Source organism: Corvus kubaryi, unplaced genomic scaffold (assembly GCF_017639235.1).
Source record: "Corvus kubaryi isolate FWS band 111438036 unplaced genomic scaffold, C.kubaryi_AGA036_p1.0 split1-37296, whole genome shotgun sequence".
Classification (NCBI taxonomy): Eukaryota; Metazoa; Chordata; class Aves; order Passeriformes; family Corvidae; genus Corvus; species Corvus kubaryi.
In genome coordinates this window covers 4,010,569-4,032,702 of record NW_024582075.1, presented here as the reverse complement: position 1 = coordinate 4,032,702, position 22,134 = coordinate 4,010,569, and the positions used below count along the sequence as shown (strand labels likewise).

The window sequence follows — 22,134 nt, the reverse complement described above, 5'->3', positions numbered from 1 at the left end:
GCGAAGTTTCTTTGCATGCAGTGCAAACTATGCACTTTTAAGCATTTCAGTACAAAACTGTAAATGTTTAAAGACTGTGTTTAAACTTCCAGCTCACGCTGTCAGTACTTAAGGTTTACCATTAAAATTTCTTAGGCAATGCCAATAGTACCTGACCCTTAATACCACAAGGTTGTCCAGACTGTATGTAAAATTCCCTAAGACTCACAAACTAAGAAGTTGCCATTTCTTGATCTGGATCCAAAATCGAAGATATATTTCACTGTCTCACAGTGCTGCATGGGAATGTAGTGCAAGTCACAGACTACACCAAGAAACCAAGCCACTTCTGTACATCTATGTAAACAACCCAACCACCATGGCTAATAAAGACAATGACCCCAATTCATTATGCCATTGCTGTAATCAATATCCTCTAGAGCTGAGCTTTTCTCATTATGTAACCACTCTGAAGTCCGATGTTTGTATAAATCACGTGAACTGGGCTATTTTCCTCAAACATATTTAAACAACCATTCTTCTTCTGAACCTGCATCATTAACTATATTGCTGTCTCTGTTGTGGCTTATGTTGCTACAAAAGAATGCCTGACAGGTACTGGTGATTTGAGGCATTCAGAAGGATACTGTGACACACGGTAAACAGAGGTAAAAGCTTTGCTTACTTTGGCAGTCACCCAGGCCATCTGTATTGCCACGTTCTACGTCCTGTTCAAATCCCAGTCTAAATAATAGAAAGAAACAAAACAGTATGAATAACAACAGTCATAGGCATAACCAGAAAGAAATTATCATGTGTTCAATTGAAATAAATCCCTGCTGTGAAACTGGCTATTTCTTTGAAAATTCCACACAAAGGCTGAAAAACTGCAACATACACGTTTGAGCTATTCATCACTGTTTAATGATTTCTTGGCTTCTGATGATACTTTATATTACTACCTTTTAAAAATCCACTGCATGCCTCGTTACCAAGGGAAAAAAAGACTTGCGTTTTTTAAACTGTTAAATATATAATGTTATTGGGAGCAACTGTAACCCTACCTTAACCTTTGCACAGAGCAGACCATGTGCACTGGCACTTTGGTGGGAGAAGGAAGCCAACCCATCGGGCAGGTACTGTGCTCGAGGAAGACAACCTGCATTTCAGCAATCACTTAGGTATGACACTGGATGAGGCTGCAAGGCATAAGGTCCATCCCTCAAAAGGTGTTCCCTTTAACACAGGGGGTTCTACTGACAAACACATGTTTTTCTAGCTGACGAGCTCAGCTTATTCTCCTAACCTCTCTCTGTGATTTTGGATAGCTACTGAAGCTGTTCTTCCAACTTCCTGTGTGGTCAAAGGTGAATGACAAGAACCTTGGAAAACTTCCAAATACAAGGCCTTGTCTATATTCGTATCCTGCCCTTGAGGCATAATTACCCTTGCAGACAACTCATTCTAACTCTGTGTTCTTAAAACACCTGTTCAACTGTCAGCTACTCCAGGAGGGCACCTAACATCTCTACCTCCTGTTGGCTTGCTTAAAACCTCACCAGATATCATCACAGCTGATCTGGATCCCCTTCCTAAGCACTGGACAGAACATAAGCTGCCTTGCTCACTTTTTGACTCCATCACTGCAAGCTGCACAGCCTCTGTCTCGATGGATCTATTGATGAAAGTGGGAGCTGCTTTTAAAAGTGAGGTATGGAAGTCCCCTGCAACTTGCCATGGAAGTTGAAGAAGTCTCAAATGCTTTTGGAGTAATGAAAAACTGATGTGGACACAGGTGCGTTTTAACATTACCCTACCAAATGTCAAATCAGGAACAGCCCACACTTTTGTAGTCAAGCATATACAGACACATACGGCTATAGCATCTCCAGACAAAATAACTTGAATTGAAATAGCAAATTAAGAACAAGACAGAAGCACAGGGATTGTAACTTGTCCATTATATACTGAGGACCTGTACAGAAGCAGGGTTAAGTGGCATCAGATGTGGGACTGGCTGTCAGGGCTCTGTGATGTCTGCGCTACACTTCCACTACTACCATGAGGAGTATAGCTGTATACCTCAGAATGGGCAGTCATGTGGTGTGTCAGAAGTGGCCAAGAAATGTGAGCTCTGAAGTGGGTTTGGTCCCTGTAACTTTCACAGACTTTCATTATCATAAAATAATTAAATTCTACTGTTAAGCAAGGGGAGATCCAGCACTTCTCTAAACCCGTTTTAAGCCCTTACTGTGCTCTGTGATTCCTCTTAGTAATGCACAGTAAATTAGAAGGACTGGTTTTGTTTTCAGTGGACAAATTACTTCAGTAATTTAATTTGGATTCTATTGCCTCTTTAATCAGCTGTGATGGCTCCAGTGCAGGCTGGTCCAGACATATCCATCCAATTCGCTCCTTTCAATAATATGCAGACCTTAATACAGCTCTTTCAATTTCTTCTTCCTCCTCTTTCAGCAGTTACCAATCAGCTGACAGTTCACATCAAAAAAATTTGTGAGACATTTCGGAGGTGAATGCAAATAAGGTAGAAACAAACACTTCCCACATTTTTCCCTCTCTAAAAGCCCCGTGTTTCAAATAGCTTTGCCCAAGACTGCCTGGCACCACTGCCAGAGTTCCACAGCCCGTCCAGCCAGAGCCCTTACTCACTTGGAGCCAAGGACCAGCTGCGTGCACACCCCGCTTTCCTTCACCCATCCGCAGTACGGGTCTCTGGACGCTATGCAGGCCCTTGGGAGAGAAGAGCACAAGCTGGCATTTATGAGTGCTCCAGCTTCCCCCCTGCACAGGCCTCTGACAGCCACCACAAAACACATACTTTTTGCATTTGCCGTGGCGCTCGCAACGTCCCAGGGGAACCTTGATGACACAGGTGGAGAAGGCGACATACAGGGCGCTGCTGGGCTTGTCAAGCTGCATGCCCATGATCCGCTTGTCCTCCAAGCCATCATAGCTGCACCTGGTTTGGAGAAAAGTGAGATGTGGTTACGAGTGTGCTCTGCTGGGAAACCAGGGGAAACCTTAATGATCCCCCAGGCTGAAAAAAAATCACAAAAAACTGCCAAATAATCTGCAAGAAAGGTAGAATTGAATAAGTCAAGGAAAAAGAACACAAAACAGCCACTAAAACCACTGATAGACATATAAGCAAGTACTAAAAATGCATGGGATAGTTAAGAATTGGAGAGAGACAGCACACCAGAGAAGCTTCTGACGGCCCTTCATTTTTGTGTTTATTCTTCTCCAGCACTCAAAGTAGCTGAAATTTCTGCATGATTATGGCTCACTTCAAAGTCCCCTTAGGCATATTTGAGGAAGACTGAAATGTGGAAAATTTCTCTTGGAGAGCAGCTTGCTGCTTGTTGAGTTATTTGGAGAGGAATCAGGGTTTTTTATAGGATTAGAAAATTAATCTTCCTTTCCAGAACTTCACTTTTAATTACCCATCAGCTGCTGCATAGGATGGACTATTTTCTACACATACTGAATAAAAAAATCTTATTGCAATGTAGAGACTGATAAGCAGACATCCCCTCCCTAAGCAATTTAAAATTACTCAAAAAACTTGGCTTCTCTAACTACTTCCCTTTCCGTGGGACAAGTTATTCTCTGGGAAATCAGAAGTTCAAAGTCACCCATACAGGAGTACAAAGAACCAGATACACACTTTTCAGGATTGTAAACATTGATCTCCTCCAGGAAAAGGCTGTCATTTAGGAAACCAGTGTTTCCCATCCGTGCCAAGAACTTCAGGATGATTCCCTTCTCTGACCCCAAGAAAACCACAGTGTAGTTCTGATACGGCCCAGCAGCAGAGTCAACAGCAATTTTGGTCAGGCGATATCTAAAATGATAGAGCATTTTCACAGATAAATCACAGAGATAATCACAGAATTGTCATTTATTTAATTCCCTTCTTCACATCAGATAAGTGTATGGTAGACTTCTAGCAACCATAAAACACATTTAAGCACTTTTCCTACCTGACTATAAATCAACACAGACTGTACCAATTTGGCTCTTCAGGTGTTCAGGAATTTTCACGTGTTTGCATGCCCACATATCCAATAGCTAGATACAGAAGTGTCTAGAAGTTCAGAAAGCTGAAGGGGTGCTAAGAGTCTGAGGGCGTTCAGGAATTATCTGTCCAAAAGCCTGGTGATTTCTTCAGACAGGGATAGAGAATCAGCACAGTGAACTGTTTTAAAATTTCAAGCTCTGTCGCGTTAAAAGCAGCTGAACTAGATTCAACTTTTTTTTTGTCAGGGAAAGCTGTGTCAGTGCACTACAACAGTGAGATGCTAAACACCATTTTACCTCACTAAAAATAATCACAAAACTACCACCAAGCAACTTCAGTGCTGAGGTGATATCAAATCTTGGGATGGCACAATTTATGGAAAACAAGTACTGGTGATTTGGTACCAGTTAGATGGCGCTGCCTATCAAAGGGAAGCACTGTGGAGCTTGCTGTTCCCGTCTTTGGTTGGAGCTACAGAACCTGACATAAAAACCTGACAGAAAATACATTACTAAAACTAAGTCAGACCCTTCCAGAGCTAACTGCCCAACACAATACTCTACCCTTGTTCAGAGGAAGAGATGAAAATACGGCAAAAGTTAGTCACATTATTCCGTTCACAGCTGGACAGTAGATAAGTAGTATAGTGACCACAGCAGAGTGGGAATGTATTTTGATAGGAAGGGGATAGTGTATTTAACACTTGCTGATTTATGAGTTTTTGTTCAAATCTGTTATTATTTTTTCTTGTTGCCATAGAAAGTATGGAGACTATGAGATTCCTCCTGCCTGTATGCTTCTGCAAACATTAAAGCTTACCAGTACATAACCTGACAGACATCTACGTATCCTGTGAACATATCCTGGCAGACATGTTTGTATCCTGTGTACTTATTCCTGAGTTGTCTGCTGATCCTTGCCCAAAGTTTTTACAGAGCTGTCTCAAACACTGAGCGATAAGCCAACAGACGGGTAAACCTTCCCTGCACAGCATTTCCTGCAACATCCATTTTCAGCATGGTGTGGCTGGAAAGGACTGAGGTCTTTCCTATCTTGAAAGCTGCTCAGGGAGTTCCGCAGCATCTGCTCAGCTCTGTCACCATTCCTAGCTGGATTCATGCCCAGGATACCAAGGACATTTACAGAGTTGGAGGGTATTTGAAGCAAGGCTATTAGCACAGCTTGACAGCTACAGCGAGGACAAGAGTTCACTTGGTGGTACATACCTGACCATTGTTCTCAGGAACCAGGGTCGATTGACAATGGAAGGTACAGCCTCGTCCATCAGTGGATGTGTTTTGATGAAGTTCAGAGTATCATCTGGGAACTCATTAGATGTTACATATTTTTCTAATGATGTAGAGCCAGCACAGCAGCCAGGCCTATGTAAAACAAGAGAGTAAAGCCAGAAAACTTACTTGACATTGAGGGCAAGCTTCCCTTTGTGATGAAGCTCTCATTGAAATGTGACATACTTTACAGGAGTTTAACATGGAGGAGGATTGAGAAGTGTAGTGGACTTGCTCAGCCCCTCAAGGGAAGTCTAAAATCCTGCTCTATCATTCAAAAGGACTTCATGTGTCACTTAAGAGCACAGTAATTTTTTCATCAGGAGTGTTACACACAGCGTTTGTAATTTATCCATTCATATGGAACATAATTGCTGCATGAGTGCATTTGGCTTGATGCTTCCCACTGGCACAGTTCTGATCTGTGACTTGCCTAGCTGACTGCTCTTTCCTGGAATAAAAGCAGTCCCTATAATACAGAAGGAAGTTAATTTTTTTAACAGGTGTGAGAGAATACCACTTTCAGTCATGTCTGATAGAAAACAGACTATTGGAGAAGACAAACCTGATAGCATCCACGTAAACACCAGTTTTACCCTTTGTTCAATTTGGATGAGATGATATAAGAATGGTAGCACACTGAGGACTTTCACTGAAAAGTTATCTGTCATTCTTTGACAACCTAAATGCAAATCTGCTCACACTATTTCTAAAACCTACCCTGCTCCTCCTAGGCGGTAGCGCAATTTTCTTGCCTGGACATGCCATCTCTCAAAGGAAGCAGCAAAACAAGCAAATGTTTTGCTTGTTAATATCGTGTAGGTCATTTTCTCCAATAAAAGGTCCATTTAATCCCATTTTCTAGAGCACTACGATTCTTCAAACCTTTGAGCCAGTGTGAGATGGGAAGGTGAAAGATGGACCATTCACTCATAAACACACTGCATCATCCAATTTTCATCTATTCTGATGTGGGTAAAGGCACTGACATCAAGAGCAATGTCAACTTGAACAAATACAGGACTGGTCCTATCATCTGTGCTGCTCAGATTTAGATAAATATTCAAGCATTAAGTAACTAAATCTTGTATGGGAAGGTAGCATAGGATTTGAAGGAACTAGCTGTGTCAACAAGTCTGGTCCCACAAGAGCTCAGCAAGGAACATTACATGCAGACAATGTGTGCTCTTGTCTCTTCATATCCAAAATACTTCAGCTGTCTTGTAATTGCACGTAGAACTAGCAATAGATGGAAAGAAGGAGAAACCAAGGACACCACTGGTTTCCTAGGTCCTTGCAAGGGCATTGACCCATCAGGCAACATTCCCAGAGAACCTGAGGGAGCAGCCCGCACCTTCTGGCACCGTGGTGTCTACGGTTTCTGTGTATCTAATCTGGAGGCCTATTTACTCCTAAATCCTAATAGCATGATTGGATTAATCCTGTTTTAATCTCAAAACTGGTTTAGTCGAGTCAACATAAATCCAAGCAAACCCTGCTGTCTGGCCAAACAGGGAAGCAGCACCCCTGAAGGGCTCTGGTAGGTTTCTGAGAAATGTTAGGACCAATAGGGGCAGTAATGTTTCTGCACCATACTGAGATACCCAAATAAGAACGACCTTATATCAAAGGTGCCTGTCATGTACTTCACTGTGAGTTAGAGGAAATTATTATTTCTATTAAGCAGATTGATGGCCAAATGTTATGTGAAACACTGTTCACTATTCATTTCCCATTGTCTCCTTCAGGCTCAGGAAGAGCAATATTATCCCATCTTCATTGTAACAGTTAACCTGCTGTTGGCTCATCCCAAACTCACAATGCAACTTTCTCTTCCTCTTTCCCACTGAAAGTGATTTCGCCTTATTCTTTTCCCCTTCCCAGCCAATATATCTCAGTAAGGTCCAAACAAATGACTTTGGAGCCCTCATGCAGCTTTGCACTCCCAAGGCAAGCTATTATGTCAACAACTTGTTTGAAACACAAAATGAAGAAGAAAATCCTGCAACACTGCTAGAAGCTGCATTACTAAGGCTTAGACTGAAAACAGACACAGAATTTACCAGATTTTCCAGTCATCTCTAGGCTCTTCTCTTGAGTGACAACTTCAGAATAAAGATGGCACAGGGATTCTACACTTGGTAAATCCAAAACATGATGGGCCAAATTTGGATTAGGCAGAAGCTCAGTGTCCACCATGGCTCTTCATAGAATCATAGGATATCCTGAGCTGGAACCGACCCATAAGGATCACTGAAGTCCAGCTCCAGCCCCCGCACAGGACACCCCAAGAATCACACCATGTGTCATGAGTGTTTTCCAAAAGCTTCTTGAGCTCCATCAGGCCTGATGCTGTGATCACTGCCCTGGGGAGCCTGTTCCAGTGCCCAGCCACCCTCCGGGTGAAGAACCTTCTTCTACTGTCCGACCTAAACCTCCCCTGACACAACTTCTGGCCATTCCCTTGGGCCCTGTCACTGGTCTCCACAGAGAAGAGATCAGTGTCTGCCCTTCCTCTTCCCCTCATGAGGAAGTTGTAGATTGTGATGAGGTTGTAGATTGTGACTCCTCCAGGCAAGCCAAGCGACCTCAGACACTCTTCACATGGTTTCTGCTCTAAGCCCTTCATCATCTTTGTAGCCCTCTTTTGGATGCCTCCTAATACCTTTAGATCCTTCTTATATTGTGGTGCTCAGCAATGCACAGAGTACTTCAGATGTTTTTTTCTTTTGAAATTATTTAAGATATCGCAAGCAATGTAAAACATGCACTAAAGTGGTAAAGCTTAACTGAGATAAATGAATTCATCTATATACATATCAATATCTCAGAGCAAAATGCCATTGGTGTAAATGAGTTAAAAAGTGTCTGTCAACAGCAACTTGTATGAAATGATACTTGTAAGAAATATGAAGAGTGTAGTAGAGGAGATGCATGCAAACACATGGAAGCAGGGAAAACAACTCATAGGAGGAATGAAGTAAACTGAATCTCCAGTTTGGTGGAATGCTCTTTTTTTCTCTCCATAATGCATCCACTGTGGCATTTAAACTGCATGTTAATCATAGAACAGCAAACTGCAGAACTGGTGCAGGTTTTGTAATGAGATATGTCCATTACTGAACCAATTTGCAATGTGTAACTCACACCACTCTTAAGTGATTACTCTGACCAAGTGGATGCTGGCCTGATTTATGTTACACAAATCTCATTTAAGTGGAAAAAATCTCAACTGCATAGTTTAGATCCAAATTCAATTCAACTTTTACTTTACTGCTGCAACATGTATGATTGTATCTGCACATTACAAGGCTGTTCAAATTATCAAAAAAACTTTGTAGCCTGCATAAATGAACAGAACAATATCACTATACATGAAACATACCTGGGCTTGGGCACTCGTTCATCCGGAACTGGTGTCCATGTGGAATCTGGAGACTTTTGTTCTTTAAACCTCCCAGTAAACACATTGGCAATGTCAAGCATGTCATAGGCACAGACTGCAGAGCCAGGGATGCTGCAAAGTGACATTTCCCAGAAATTGTTACTCATTCTGCAGTTATGCATAAAACCTTGAGTGAAAAATATGCTCTGTAGAAGTCTTCCTGTCACAGGTTACTCAATTCTGAACTCTGAATCTGGTACCGACGGGAAAAGCCAGCCCCATGGAAAAGCCGGAATACCAATCAGCAGGCAGCTCCTGCCAAGAGAATTTAATTCAAAGCCTCTACAGAAAGAAGTAATTGCAATAATCTTGAAGAAGGGAAAGAATCTCTGAAACTCTGGCTATCACTGGCAATGCATGAGGAGTAATGGCCAGTCTCATTCAGAACCCATTACTTGGAAATTCTAAGTCACAACATCTCTCAGTACCAACTCTTGTAGTCCCTGCCATGCCTCAAAACCACACCACAGACAGTTCAGAAGTTGGTTCTAATCAAACTGGAAGTGTGCTGCAATGTGCCATTGACCTGGCTTTTACATGTAATTTGTTCATGCTCCCACAGCCTGACATCCACAAAGGGCTCCCAGTGAAAAGGAGTTAACTATGCTCAGGAATTTGCTCTACTCAATGAAATGTAAAGAGCTTATAGAAACAAATTTGATGTTTATTTTAAGATCATAGCATTGCAAAATTCAACTTTTTGAATACTTGCATGCAACTGCATGACAGCATTGTCCAAACATAGCTATATTCTTACCTACATACTTTCTGAAAGGCTTATGGGTTTACCATGGTCAGTCGCTTGGAAGTATGAAATATTCATTTATCACTCATTCCTTTTTTTTTGTACGTGAACTACTGTATTTGTGTCTGACTTCCATCACTTAATTTTATTGGGTAAATAGCATGAACCCAGCTGGCTGAGGCTTTCAATACTGCTCTTAGCTAGTAGGTTATTACACATCAAAGAAAAAATGTAGGAACTATAATACTGTTACAGAGGATTAAGCTAAACTCCTAAAGGTATATAAATTGATAAAAAAACAACCCTTTGAATAGTAAAAAATTTCAAAATGCTTTTTACTGAAGAAAAACAACAAGTAGGGAGACAGTACAGTAGTCTTACTTTGATCTCCACAGGTTTGTCTTTTTATATGGAAGGAAACTTTAAAGCTCTTTATTAATTGATACTACACAGCAGGAGTTTTAAAAGGAGGCAGCCATACTTATGTTGATATAAGAGATGGTCAAGGATTTATTTGGACACACAGAGGACCTCTAGAAGACAGCTCAAGATCCACTCCAGCTAGAATATTTTGCACATTGCTGAATTAAGTCCTAAAGAAAAAAAACAACCATAAAATCTTGGGGTGTGTTACACACAACTGAAAGTGCTGACACCCACGCTCAACACACAACTACACACTGATGGAGGCATTGCCATGGTGAAAGGACTGCAACATCTTTTACTCTGGAGGGTGGCAGATTGCAGGATGGAGCACTGTGGGTCACAGCCAAGGATGTCCAAGCCACCTCTAAACTATTGGACTAAAGCTCATCACTAGCTTCTGCCCAAGTGACCTCTGATGAGACTGAGGAATCTCTTTCACTTCACTCTAGAAGGAAATTTTGTTCCAGAGACCAAAGGTATTTCTTGCAACTTTACTTTAGTGGAGGAGGAATGGGAGAGATGGTTCCATGTCAAAAGTAGGTTTCATAGAACTACAGAATCACAGAACATCCTGAACTGGAAGTGACTCACAAGGGTCACTGAAGTCCAGCTTCTCCTGCACAGGACACCCGAAGAATCGTACCATGTGCCTGATAGCATTGTCCAGGCGGTCCTTGATCTCTGTCAGGCTTGGTCCTGTGACTACTTTCCTGGGGAGCCTGTTTAGTGCCCAACCACCCTCTGGGTGAAGAACCTTTTCCTAATATCCAGACTAAACCTCTATGACTCAGCTTCCTTGAGTCCTCTTAGAGGTCACCAGAGAGCAGAGATTAGTTCCTGCCCCTCCTCTTCACCTCATGAGGAAGCTCTGAACTGCTGTGAGGTCTTCCCTCAGTCTTATCTTCTCCAGGCTGAACAAACCAAGTGGCCTCATTCACTCCTCATATGACTTCCCCTCAAGCCCTTCACCATCTTTGTAGCTCCCCTTTGGATGCTCTCCAATACCTTCAGATCCTTCTAATACTGTGGCACCCAAAGCTGCCCCCAGCACTTGAGGTGAGGCTGCCCCAGTGCAGAGCAGAGCGGGACAATCCCCTTCCTTGCCCAGCTGGCGATGCTGGGCCTGATGTCCCCCAGGACACACTTGGCCCTCCTGGCTGCCAGGTCTGCTAATAAGCTGTCTCCAAGAAGATATGCCTTCCTGTCATCTTCAGTGTCTGGCAAAACCTTGAGCCTACAAAATAGTATTTTTCTTTTTACACCAAGTACTTAGATTTTAAAATGCTTAAGGAAAAGAATTATTCATGACACACCACAGAAAATACTAGCAGACTGGGAGGACAATCTCAATTTTGAGATAATTGTGAGACACAATCTATTTTCTGATGTTGCATCTCTATTTGTTCACCTGTTTTTACTATGCCAGATTGCATGAAAAGAGATCATTTTAGTTTAAGCCTGTATTCCCTATTGGTGGCATAATTATTGCATTGCAGTTCCTATTGTTTTGATGTCAAAAGCAGTGATTATAGATTACAGGCCCAGGCTTACTCGCATCTGAAGTCAGTCCTGGCTTTGACCAGAGGTGGCAAGGGTACAGCAAAACTAAATGAATTTCATCAATAAAATTCCTCTTTCAGCTCAAATGTTACTCTGTGAAACTGCGATATATTTTGTAATTAGAATGCTACTATTTTTTAAATTTCTCTGGGAGTTCACAATAATTAGATACAGTTATTCTTCTAATAACTTCCAGAGAAACATGCTATAAAAGTGTAAATGTAATAAAATCTCTACAGATGAACGGATGCTTTTGGATAACCATGCAAACAATGTTTTGGGTTAAACACAGAAGGTGTTCTGGGGACCCTCCTTTCCAGCAAGCAAGACCTTGGTTCTCCTGGGAGAGTCAGGGGGCAGCAGGGTCAATGCAGGGTCAAGGATCAAGCAAGAGTTACCAGGGATGCATGAAATAAAGAGAAAGAGATAACGCGGTTCTTGGAGGTTTAGATAGAAACAGGACAGACTCAGTCCTTTCTTTCTGAGGAAAAAATACCGTATTTTCTCTTTGGAATAATACTTTGCAAGTTACAAGCTGCAACACTTCTTGGTGGTTAGTGTGAACTATTCCCATAAAGGAAAGTATGTCTGAGGAATGTGTCCAGATAGTAAATGAGTGAAAGCTGCTCCAAGTCATCAGGTATGAAATGCAGTAAGCAATACCAGGGTACCTTGAAATTAAACACAAACTATCGGTAAGCACAGAGTACATAAAAATTACATTGTATGAGCAATCACTTCTTGTGCTTGCATAAAGTAAAAAGAAAGTGCAATGGAAAGCAAAACACAAAGGTAAAAGGTAAAAGGTTAAAGGTTATTGCGACTATTACCTATTATATGGAGTGGAGAATGTTGCTAAAACAACATCCCGGCCATTGAAATGGATAACATCTGTAACTGACTGCAGTATGTTAAAGTAGAAGTGTGAGTCGCCAGGAACTGAGCAGTTCAACCGAGCCTTGAGAAAGGAAGTCCACTGTTTTTCCAGCACTCGCTGAGATCCTCCCATGTCATTTTTGCAAACCTGGGCCACCCTCGGGAAAACCACCTGGAAGGAATAGAGCAAAAATAATGGAGAAAATTAAGTGTTTGCTTGAACTAAAGACTTTGTTGGAATACTGCTTTTAAAACACTTGGAATAACACAGCAAGGCGCTTAATTTAATACCACTTTTCTATAATCTGTGACAAATAAGAAACAGAAAAATTAGGCTTTGGAACAGTGTGCTATGAAAGATAAGACTGTGGCATTTACTATACAGCCATAAATCCTTCAGGAGATCTGTTCTCAACCCATATAAAACTTATTTCCATACAGACTGTTTAGCTTTCTATTTCCCCAAACAAAAGCACATTTCATATTCACAATCCCTGCAACCCACACTGCTGCTCAGATTCTTGTGTTTTCAGCACTTAAAAACTATGCAAATCTTGCTCGGCTTTTATTCCTGCTCTTCACCTTCGTGACCTTGGTCAGCTTTTCTGACTGCTTAGTCAGAGAGCTATTGTGAAATTAGCAAAAATGCAGAAAGCGTTTAATTATTCTTTGCAGAATGGCAGAGAACAAAATTCCTACCCATGTTTACTCAGCACTCTAATTCATATTTCTTACATAAAAATTTCTTCCTGCTTTGGAATCCATTTTTAACAATTATCTACTATGCTGAACTAACTACATTAGCCTTGTGCTTTTTATAATTTCAGAAAAGAGACTCCAGCATACACCATCACTGTAAGAAACCACACAGTTTCCTTTCAAGACAGTGCAATGTTTCACTCCAGCCAACCTTTTGGCTTGAGCAATAGGAATCTTCTCAAAATGCTGACCTTGTCATCATGATTTATGGTTCTCATTTCAAGGTCACTCGTAACAGCATTGGTCCAAGAATAGCGTAAGTTTTCCTCCTCCTGAATCTGACAAAATCATTCAAGGCAATGTGTTCGCCCTTACCTTTCCCATGCTGTTGTACTCCACTGCTATTTCCCGGAAGAAGAAGTATATGTAATTGCCATAGTCAACTGCCTGAACAAAGTACGGTTCTAGAAGAAAACAACAACCCAAGACATCTGATTTAGGCACCACGTACAGGATCCAGCATGCACAGAGAAGCCAAATACATTCACACTTAACATCCAGAGGTGAAATGTCTGCATTTGACAAACTTGATCAGTTTTCAGAATGAACAAATCACTGCCAGAAAAGAATCACTGTCTGGGGACAGGAGAGCTGGGAACAAGTCTGTGCAACATCACTGCAGGGTAGTTAAGTCTCTGCCACTAATACGTCTGCCCTGCATGGAGTAAGAGGAAAGGTAAACAGGCATTTATAACTGTATGCCTGAGGGGTCCAAGCAGTGCTCTTTATGGCATGCAGGCTGTGAGCTGAGGGAATAACAAACCACGTAACTGTTTCTGCCCACACGTGTCTGTAGCAGCAAGCAAAGTGGGACAGCTAAAGTTGACACCTGGCAAAACATTTCTGCATGCAGAAAAATACTTGAAACTATGGCTTTGCTCTCTGTTAAAATCACTCCAAATGCTAACAATTCTTAACACCTACATGAAGATAAACAGCACGGTCCTTAACAATGAGGGCATTTACAGCACAGAAATTGCCTAATTCAATGGCAGCAATACAATCCTTAAGAACCGTAACAGAAAGGCTTTGTGCAATATCCCCATAATTTTAGTTTCATTAATGAATCTTAACATTACAGGACAAACCTTCTATACTTCATAAAGCCTTGATTGTTACCTAACAGCGCTGTGGCAGGAATATTTTCAAACACAGCCCAAGTGCACAGAGCCCTGCAAGGTCCAACTTTTACATCCAACAGATGTAAACTGGTGGATTTCAGCTTGGAAAGCTCACTGTAATACATATTCTGATCTACCCAGCTCACAGCTTCTGTCAGGTCCAGTAACTTTGGGTCAGGAGAAGAGTGAAAGAGATAAACAGATCAGTGTAAGCAAGAGATGTAATCTACTTCCTTCTTTCTGCCAGAAAGCATTGGTGAAATGACATGACAAAGAGGTCTGTCAGAAATCCAAGACTCCTCAGAGATGCTGCTTTTTTCTCCTTGTTTGTTTATCTACCTTTCAACCACTTGGAGTCATGTTTAACTGTCCGCAGGGTTGGGCTGTCTCCAAGGCTCCGGTATATTACTGCATCTATTGCAAGGAAGTCGGTCACTGTGGCAGAATACAGTTTTCCCTCTGGGGAGGAAGGAAAGAAGAAACAAGGGGGGAGGAGCATTAGAAATAATAAAATTGCCTTCTCTCATCAGTCACATGAGAAGGGGGGAAACAAAACTATCACAGTCTACTTAGGAACACTGAAGGAAGGGAAAAATCCAGCTAGGTAAATGGAACTGAGTACTGAACAAGCAAGTCACTCACCACTTTGCAAAATGGTAATTTCAGAGGGGTGCTATAGGAGAAAATAACCTTATGGAATAATTCTTCCTTGTCTTAGGTATGTCACACTGAACTACTCTATCCAGTCACATGTTGCTAGTTAAATGCTCAGAAATTCTGCCTAGGTATGTCAACAAAACAAGCGTAACAGAACTCTTAGTTTTAACTGGGAGTGCAAACCAGACAGGGCTTGAAGACTGTGAGCTAATTGACACTTATGAAAATTTCTCCCCTTGAGAGCACTTCTGCTCTGTCAGAGATCACTAACAAAAAATTAAATAGCATGCTGGGAGCCATGCTCAAACAGGAATGCAAAGAGATGGGGGAGGATTGCCCATCAATATTTCTTTTCTAGCATGTATTTTAGGCATTTCCTGCATGCATTATGCATTCCTCTCTCCTAAAGAATGGAGGAGAAGTGATAAGAAAGGGCCTACAAAATGGCACCCAAAGGACAACCAAAACAAACAAAACTGTAAGGACATAAAAGCATAAGCCTCAGCAACATTTTTAAATTTCATTTTTTGTCTAATCTGTTTGCAGGTCATGGTAACTGTACAGGACTGTTTTCATGTGTGAGATAGGTCTTGGAACATGCTGTCTGCTAGAACCACAAGCACTGCAGCACGAGCACACCAACTTGTGTCTCTATTGTGTCTGCATAAAAATCAGAATTGTCTACATCTCCTTCGACAGAAATTATGTTGGTGCCTTAAAGGCACCAGCACTGAGGACATACCCAGGACAAAGCAGAGAGGCTTCTATTGGTCAAGCGCTCCTCACTAGACTTTAACCCAACATTTAATTTAAGACTGAGAGGGAATCTCATTAATGCATAGGACTATCTCAAAGGCAGCTGCCAAGAGGATGGTGCCAGACTCTTTTCAGCGGTGCCCTGTGACAGGACAGGCTGTAAACTAAAACACAAGAAGATCCACCTCAATACAAGGAAGGACTTCTTTACATTGAGGGTGGCAGAGCACTGGAACAGGCTTCCCCCAGAGGTTGTGGAGTCTCTGTCTCTGGAGACATTCAAACCCCACCTGGGCACATTCCTGCGTCACTTGCTGTAGGTGACCCTGCCTTGGCAAGGGGGGGTTGGGCTGGATGATTTCCAGAGCTGCCTTCCAACCCTAACAACTCTGTGAGTCTGTGAATTTCAGCTCCAGATTTAAAGTTCAGACTGTTTTTTATTAGGAGGACTGTATGCTTTGTTCTGACTTACGCAATTCTTGTCCTTATTTGGCTACCTAAGAATGATAATTTTTTCTTAGCAAAACAGAAAAAATATTTACAGCATGCCTTCCCTCCCCCCCCATCCCCCAAATTCAAAATAGAATAAAAAGCTGAATTGTTTAGATAGAGATGTCTGAACTCATGTTAATACAGCCACATATTTATTTTCTTTCCTGCCAAGTTCCTGTGACCAACTACAATTCACACATATCAGCTGCAATAGCTGCAGGCTGCAAGAAGAGCCATATTCATGTAAGTGCATCCAACAAACTCAGATGACCTGGATTAGTGCCCTAAACTGTTCTGAAACTGTTTTTCACTGCACTCTGAAAAGTTAGCACAGGTATCAATACGTTTGACACATAAAACAGTGATTTTCTGAAGCCAGAAGATTTATGGGGCATATTCTACAAATATTTATTTGAATTGTATCAAATTTATTCTGAATCACCATGAGGGAGCATGATCCTTTCTATAAATATTCTCTTTACTTTCAAATAATGTGAGGGTTTCTTCAGCAACAAAGCCGGAGTCATCTTACTGAACTTCATCTGCATTCAAAGTGAATGTTTACAGTGGGCTGGTCATAAATGCTTTCTTGGCCAGTACAGTGAGAAAGACCCTTCTGAAAGGTCATTCAGACTGCACTAAGGATAGGGAGTCTGAGATATACGGGAAAAATGTTTCTCTGAAGGTGTTTCTCTTTTTCCATGCTTTATGAATTACCTGCTACAATTAGAGAATTTCTACTATATATTCCTGTGACTGTAATTAAGAAATCACATAATACCACTATCATCATCACCATTATTTTTGAAACAAAAGGACCTATTTATTTACACTATAAAGAGTTAAAAAAAAAAATTGAAATAAAAAAAATTGAAATAAAATCTCTCCTTTGTGAGGCAGATGATGATACCTCTAACAGAGTAGTACTTAAGAGAGCCCTTTGGGTATAGACCCATTTGAGAATGGCTGAAATACTTGCACATTCTCAATCTTCAGAGAAATAGCTTAAGTATTTCCATGTAAGCACCCAGGCTCTGCTTTATAGCATCACACCTGCTGAAGAGGACTCACATTACCATGGATGACTTCTTTATTATCTTCACCACCTATCTTACAGCTAGATCTAGGAAAAGATCAGCAGGATTCACACTAAGAGAAGTTCAATAAAGAAACAATTTAATCAGGAAGTCATGAAGAGATAGACAAAAATACCACACAACCAACAGCCAAAATTAACCTCATTTATAAGATCTCACTTTTTCTAACTATTATAGTAGAAATCAGAGCTAACACTGTTCTCCTGCATGCAGCATAAATTACCACTGACCAATAAAGTTCTCTCCTTTGTCTACAGCAGCTCGTAAGACCATATTAAGATGTTTTCAGGTTAAAAAAAAAAATCCCCTTCCCCTTCCTCCTAGATCTAGAAAAGGGCATGCCACAGCATTTTCCCTAACTTCCTGTTATTATGAATATATCCTGCTTAATTCTTATTAAAGCTTACACAAGCTTTGACTTCCTTTGACGTTCATAGAAGCTGGATGCAGCCAGAAATGGTGCCTTACACTGGCCATATTATCAAGAATACAGGAAATACTGAAATATTGATCCAGGAAACTGAGGCTTCATGCAATGTTGATGATAGTGAGCTCCAGAGATAGGAAGGCTTTTTTGCTAGGGATTTCCTTATGCCCCCTATTTTTAGTCACTGTTCACTCCCCTTGACACCTTTTAGATTTAGGCATTCTGGGCTCAAGCAAGAGGCACAGCGTTCTCACAAGCCTGGACTGCAGAACAAAAAGTAAAAAGTTTGTTTCTGTCATTTTACCTGCAAACAATGCAACGTTGGCATGCTTTGCATCATAGGGGCACCTGGCCATTCCACTGAATTCTTCTTCCAGGTACTCCAAGGTATCCATCTGAAAAATGAAAGGGAGCTCCTCAGATAGAGAAACAAAACTTCTCACCCGGAATGAGGCTTATGACAGTGTTTCCTCTTGTCAGAGCAGAGGAGAAGGCCCTTTCTCTAACTTTACTCCTGACTATGAACTAAAAACCTGACAAGAATCATAGTAATAAATAAAAGGAGTCTGAAGAAAGTATGCCCAGTAAGTCAGGAATTCTTTTGGAGCTAATCACTCTCACCTTGACACATTTTACAAAAGTCTTCAGTCTATATTTTATCTGTACACAAGTTTTGTGTTTTGAACTTTAGCAGGCTATGTGGTGTGTGGTTCTGGCAAGGCTCCAAAATTTATCCTCAACAGTGACCCAACAGAAGCGCTCTTAGACACAGAAAAGACTGCAAACCACAGCAGTCAGAAGAAAAAACACTAGGACAATTATCTCCGTGTGCATTTTTCTCCCCCAAGTTCAGAGATCCTTCTGCTCTAGTCTCAACAATCGTGCTCTCTTCCTTGATTTGCATATTCAGAAAGATGCTCTTCAAGTTTCACTATATCAGTTGAGGTCTATGTCACAGAGAAATCCTCTTAACATCAGGCAAGAATTAGTCGGTGCAGGAATTGTAAATTCTGAGGCTTATATGTAACTCCTGGGAAATAAATTCACCCTGGGCACTGATAATGACACAAATATACAGACTGACTATACATGAAGTTCAAGCAGGTTTAGTGAGCTAAGGGAGAATCGTACACCTCTTACCTCTTCAAGATTCTTATACTACTTTATTTTGGGAATAAGAACCTTTGTAGCATATTCAGGTTACTTGTCCAGCTCATACCATATAGATCACATACAGTAAAAATTCACAGAGCATGAAAAATAAGCCACATCTCCCCATCAACAACTTAAATCAACTTTTAATTCATATGTTACAGCTTCTAAGTCCCTCGGTGTATGATTTGGCATCATTTGTTTTCTGTCATATACTCTTCCTGGTCAAAATCCAGTCTGAGGGGAGTTAGTTGTGTTTACTCAAAGTCTGAAAAGCATTTCATGTGATAGTGAGAGGAAATGAGTTACAGTCCTGAGTAACTTTTCCTGCACCAAGCTCCACACCCTGGGCTCATCCTCACAACCATTGGCATGCTTAAGGGACAGTCTTGCTTTCTGTTTGGCACGTTTAGTTCTCTCTCTGTATAATGAAGAAATACATGGAGGAAAAGCCAGGGCAGGTGTTACAGAGGGATCATTATCCAGCCCTGCATCACGGGGAATGAAAATTCTGGAGTAAGGGTGAGGAAGCCATTTATATGCCTCACATGAGGATGCCAAAGAAATCGGTAGTTGTATCTAAAAGACAACTTCCTAGCAAGGGGACTGGCTGAGATTTGTTAGCCTCATTAATGGCATTCAGAGAAAAAAAATTACAAACTGTACTAGAAGACGAAATACAGCCCTGAGAGATCAAGAAGCTTCATTGCATACTAGGAGCAGGCAAGGAAAGAAAGAATAAAATAAACAGCTGTTAACAGAGCAGCTAACTGTACCTCACAGTTACCATGACAGGCTTGTATTCTTACTCAAATTTGGTTCTTCCTCCACTGACTGGAAGAAAATGCTACCCTGCTCTTCTCTCCCATGTTTTCTAAACTGCAGCCAATATAGTGGCTAAATGAGGTAAAGTAGCATTGCACAAAAATCAAGGAAGAGCAGCAGACACAGTGAATACCACTAGGGAAGTAGTTTTCCTGGATGTTAACGTCTTTATTCTGTTTTTTTACTGTAACTCTGAACCCAAAAACTGAATGAGAATTGTGATTTTGTCAGGAGCAGCATTAGTAAAACTGATTTTTATTTTTCCAGAAAAAAGATGAGAAATGACTTGTGGGACATAACAGTGCCTAGAAAAGCAGAACCTGGATGTCAAATGCCTAAACAAATTCATTTCAAAGCTACTCCAGAGACATCCAGGGTTGGGAGTCATATCACAATACAGTGGTGAAAGCCTAAAAAAATGGCAAATATTTGAATGAAGGGGTCCTGTTGGGATGCAGATTACTGAGACACACTATGCCAAAGGAATAAATTGGCTTCAGGGCATAATGTCAAGAATGCATGGACCAGCACAGTCTTCTACACTGCTCTAGATAACGTTTTGGCTTTGCAGATCCCCAGCTAGTGAGGAATACCTCACTGTTCTGCTGTATTGTTCCTTGTGGAGATTTGCTCTTCAAACATTTCCACAGCACACAATCCCATAGGATCTCCTCAGTGTCCCTATCCAGGGGACTCACAAGAAACTCAGGTTTTGCTTGCATGGCCTGAAGTGTCCTGAGAACTGGTTTTGAGATTGAGAACAGTACAACATAAATTTAAAAACATGCTACTCAGAACCAATAACCCCCAATATTAGTCTATGACTTGATGTGGGTGTCAGTGGCAAGCTGAGGAACTTTCTCAGGAGTGACTACATCCACAAGCAAGGATCTGAAGGACTCCGCGCCTATGGAGGACAATGTAAAGTGGCAATAGTCTTGATGTGCAGGAGTTGCAAAGAACTACGTCTTTAGTCTGAGATATTCTCAGAAACCCAATCAACATTGAACTTGGCAGCACTGAAATAAGTCAGGATAAATGTTTCAGAGTTGAGTGGTGCACAGTTGAATGACAACCTCGTGCTGCTGCCAACATAGTCACAATAAATCCAACCAAAAGACAAGGCATAAGGGAAATCCCAGAAACAGATTACATACCTTGTAGTTTCTGCAAGAAGGGTTGAATGCATTCGTTCCGCAGATAAACAGTGTATCCTCATTTCTTTTTAGGAGAACCTTAATAAAGTTATGACATTCATCCTGAAGAAAAATAATAAAATCTATTTCAACTACTGAATTTTGGGCATCTGTTTTTATGTTTAAGCCGTGATATTTCATTGTCAGGTTTAAAATTAAATTGGCTGGTACCAAATTGGCTGTGATATTCTGGCCGTATTTTGTCTATGTTTAACTGACAATGAGCAAGTTCTAATTAATTTATATTCTAGTGGTTTAAAAATTACAAAGAACTGAAAATACAGCATTCATACCACAGGTCTTAGTTTGCTGTTGTTGACAAAGGTGAATTTTGTTTGAAAACTGTTGCTTTCCTCAAGAGTGAAAAGTCTGATCTTTTTGTCACCCATGTTGCTGTCACACAGTGACATCACCACCACTATATACTGGCATAAAGTATCTGTAACTAGAAGGGGAAGTAGATGTAAGTAATCAAAGAGTCTGCATCTAATTATGATACTACTTGTGCCAGTCATAGGTTACAGTAGGGCAAAACTGCTGTGAGAAATAGTCCTTCTACAACAACCACACACTTGTGTTTTCTGATGCTTTGCCTGAACTCAGTAAATTCCCACAGGGTTATGGACAGCAGCACTTGGCTTTTGAAGCAATGGTAAGCAAAATCAGTAAGCATTGTCACCTTCTCAATGCCTTAAGTATTTCAGGGTATTGCTGTGGTTTCTGTCGTAATATTTTACCACTTTCAAAGTCAACTATTTTTGCAAATTAAAGCCTTCAGTAAGTTGATGGAAAAGGCAATTACTGGTAAGAAGTGAATGGCATGATCCATTCCACATCACAGTCAGCAGCCTGAGATAATAGTGATGCAACTAAAGTGGCAGTTGCAGAAGAAATGAAAATTGCCTACCTTATGTTTCCCCTTCATTCTGCATGTGTCTACATCAGCTTGTCTAGATTTCCATGTCAATTTCTGCAAGATTCAAGAAAAATCAATTAGAACTCAGAGGTTTTTTACTTTTGATTTCAGAAGTAGAAATCCCTTAGAGGAAACTAGCTTTTGAACATACATATATTGAAAGTTTTTTGCACTCTTTCTTCATGATTAATTCACCACAACAATGAAAGTTCAGTGATGTGGAGTGTTCATTTGATTTTGTTTTGTCACCAATTCATGAGACTGGAAACCCATTCCTCTTTTTTTAAAGCCCAAACTAACAGAATTCAACAATAGGCCAACTTTGAAAACCGTGTACTTTTCTTAAAAGTACTAGATATTCTCTTCTTTTAATT

The 22,134-nt window shown here is 40.9% G+C and overlaps 1 protein-coding gene across 6 annotated transcripts in view; it reads right to left on the bottom strand.

Moving 5' to 3' along the window:
* Positions 1–22,134, bottom strand: part of SEMA6A (semaphorin 6A) — a 118,999-nt gene that overhangs the window by 37,006 nt on the left and 59,859 nt on the right. For all 6 annotated transcript variants that reach the window (XM_042013226.1, XM_042013229.1, XM_042013230.1 and 3 more), the window contains 12 exons: positions 21,752–21,814; positions 20,806–20,907; positions 17,976–18,066; positions 14,582–14,701; positions 13,437–13,525; positions 12,317–12,534; positions 8,696–8,827; positions 5,248–5,403; positions 3,668–3,844; positions 2,819–2,959; positions 2,650–2,730; positions 665–723 (listed from right to left, as the gene is read on the bottom strand). In XM_042013226.1, coding sequence (XP_041869160.1) covers positions 665–723; positions 2,650–2,730; positions 2,819–2,959; positions 3,668–3,844; positions 5,248–5,403; positions 8,696–8,827; positions 12,317–12,534; positions 13,437–13,525; positions 14,582–14,701; positions 17,976–18,066; positions 20,806–20,907; positions 21,752–21,814 — 1,429 coding nt within the window. The remainder of the gene's footprint in view (positions 1–664; positions 724–2,649; positions 2,731–2,818; positions 2,960–3,667; positions 3,845–5,247; positions 5,404–8,695; positions 8,828–12,316; positions 12,535–13,436; positions 13,526–14,581; positions 14,702–17,975; positions 18,067–20,805; positions 20,908–21,751; positions 21,815–22,134) is intronic.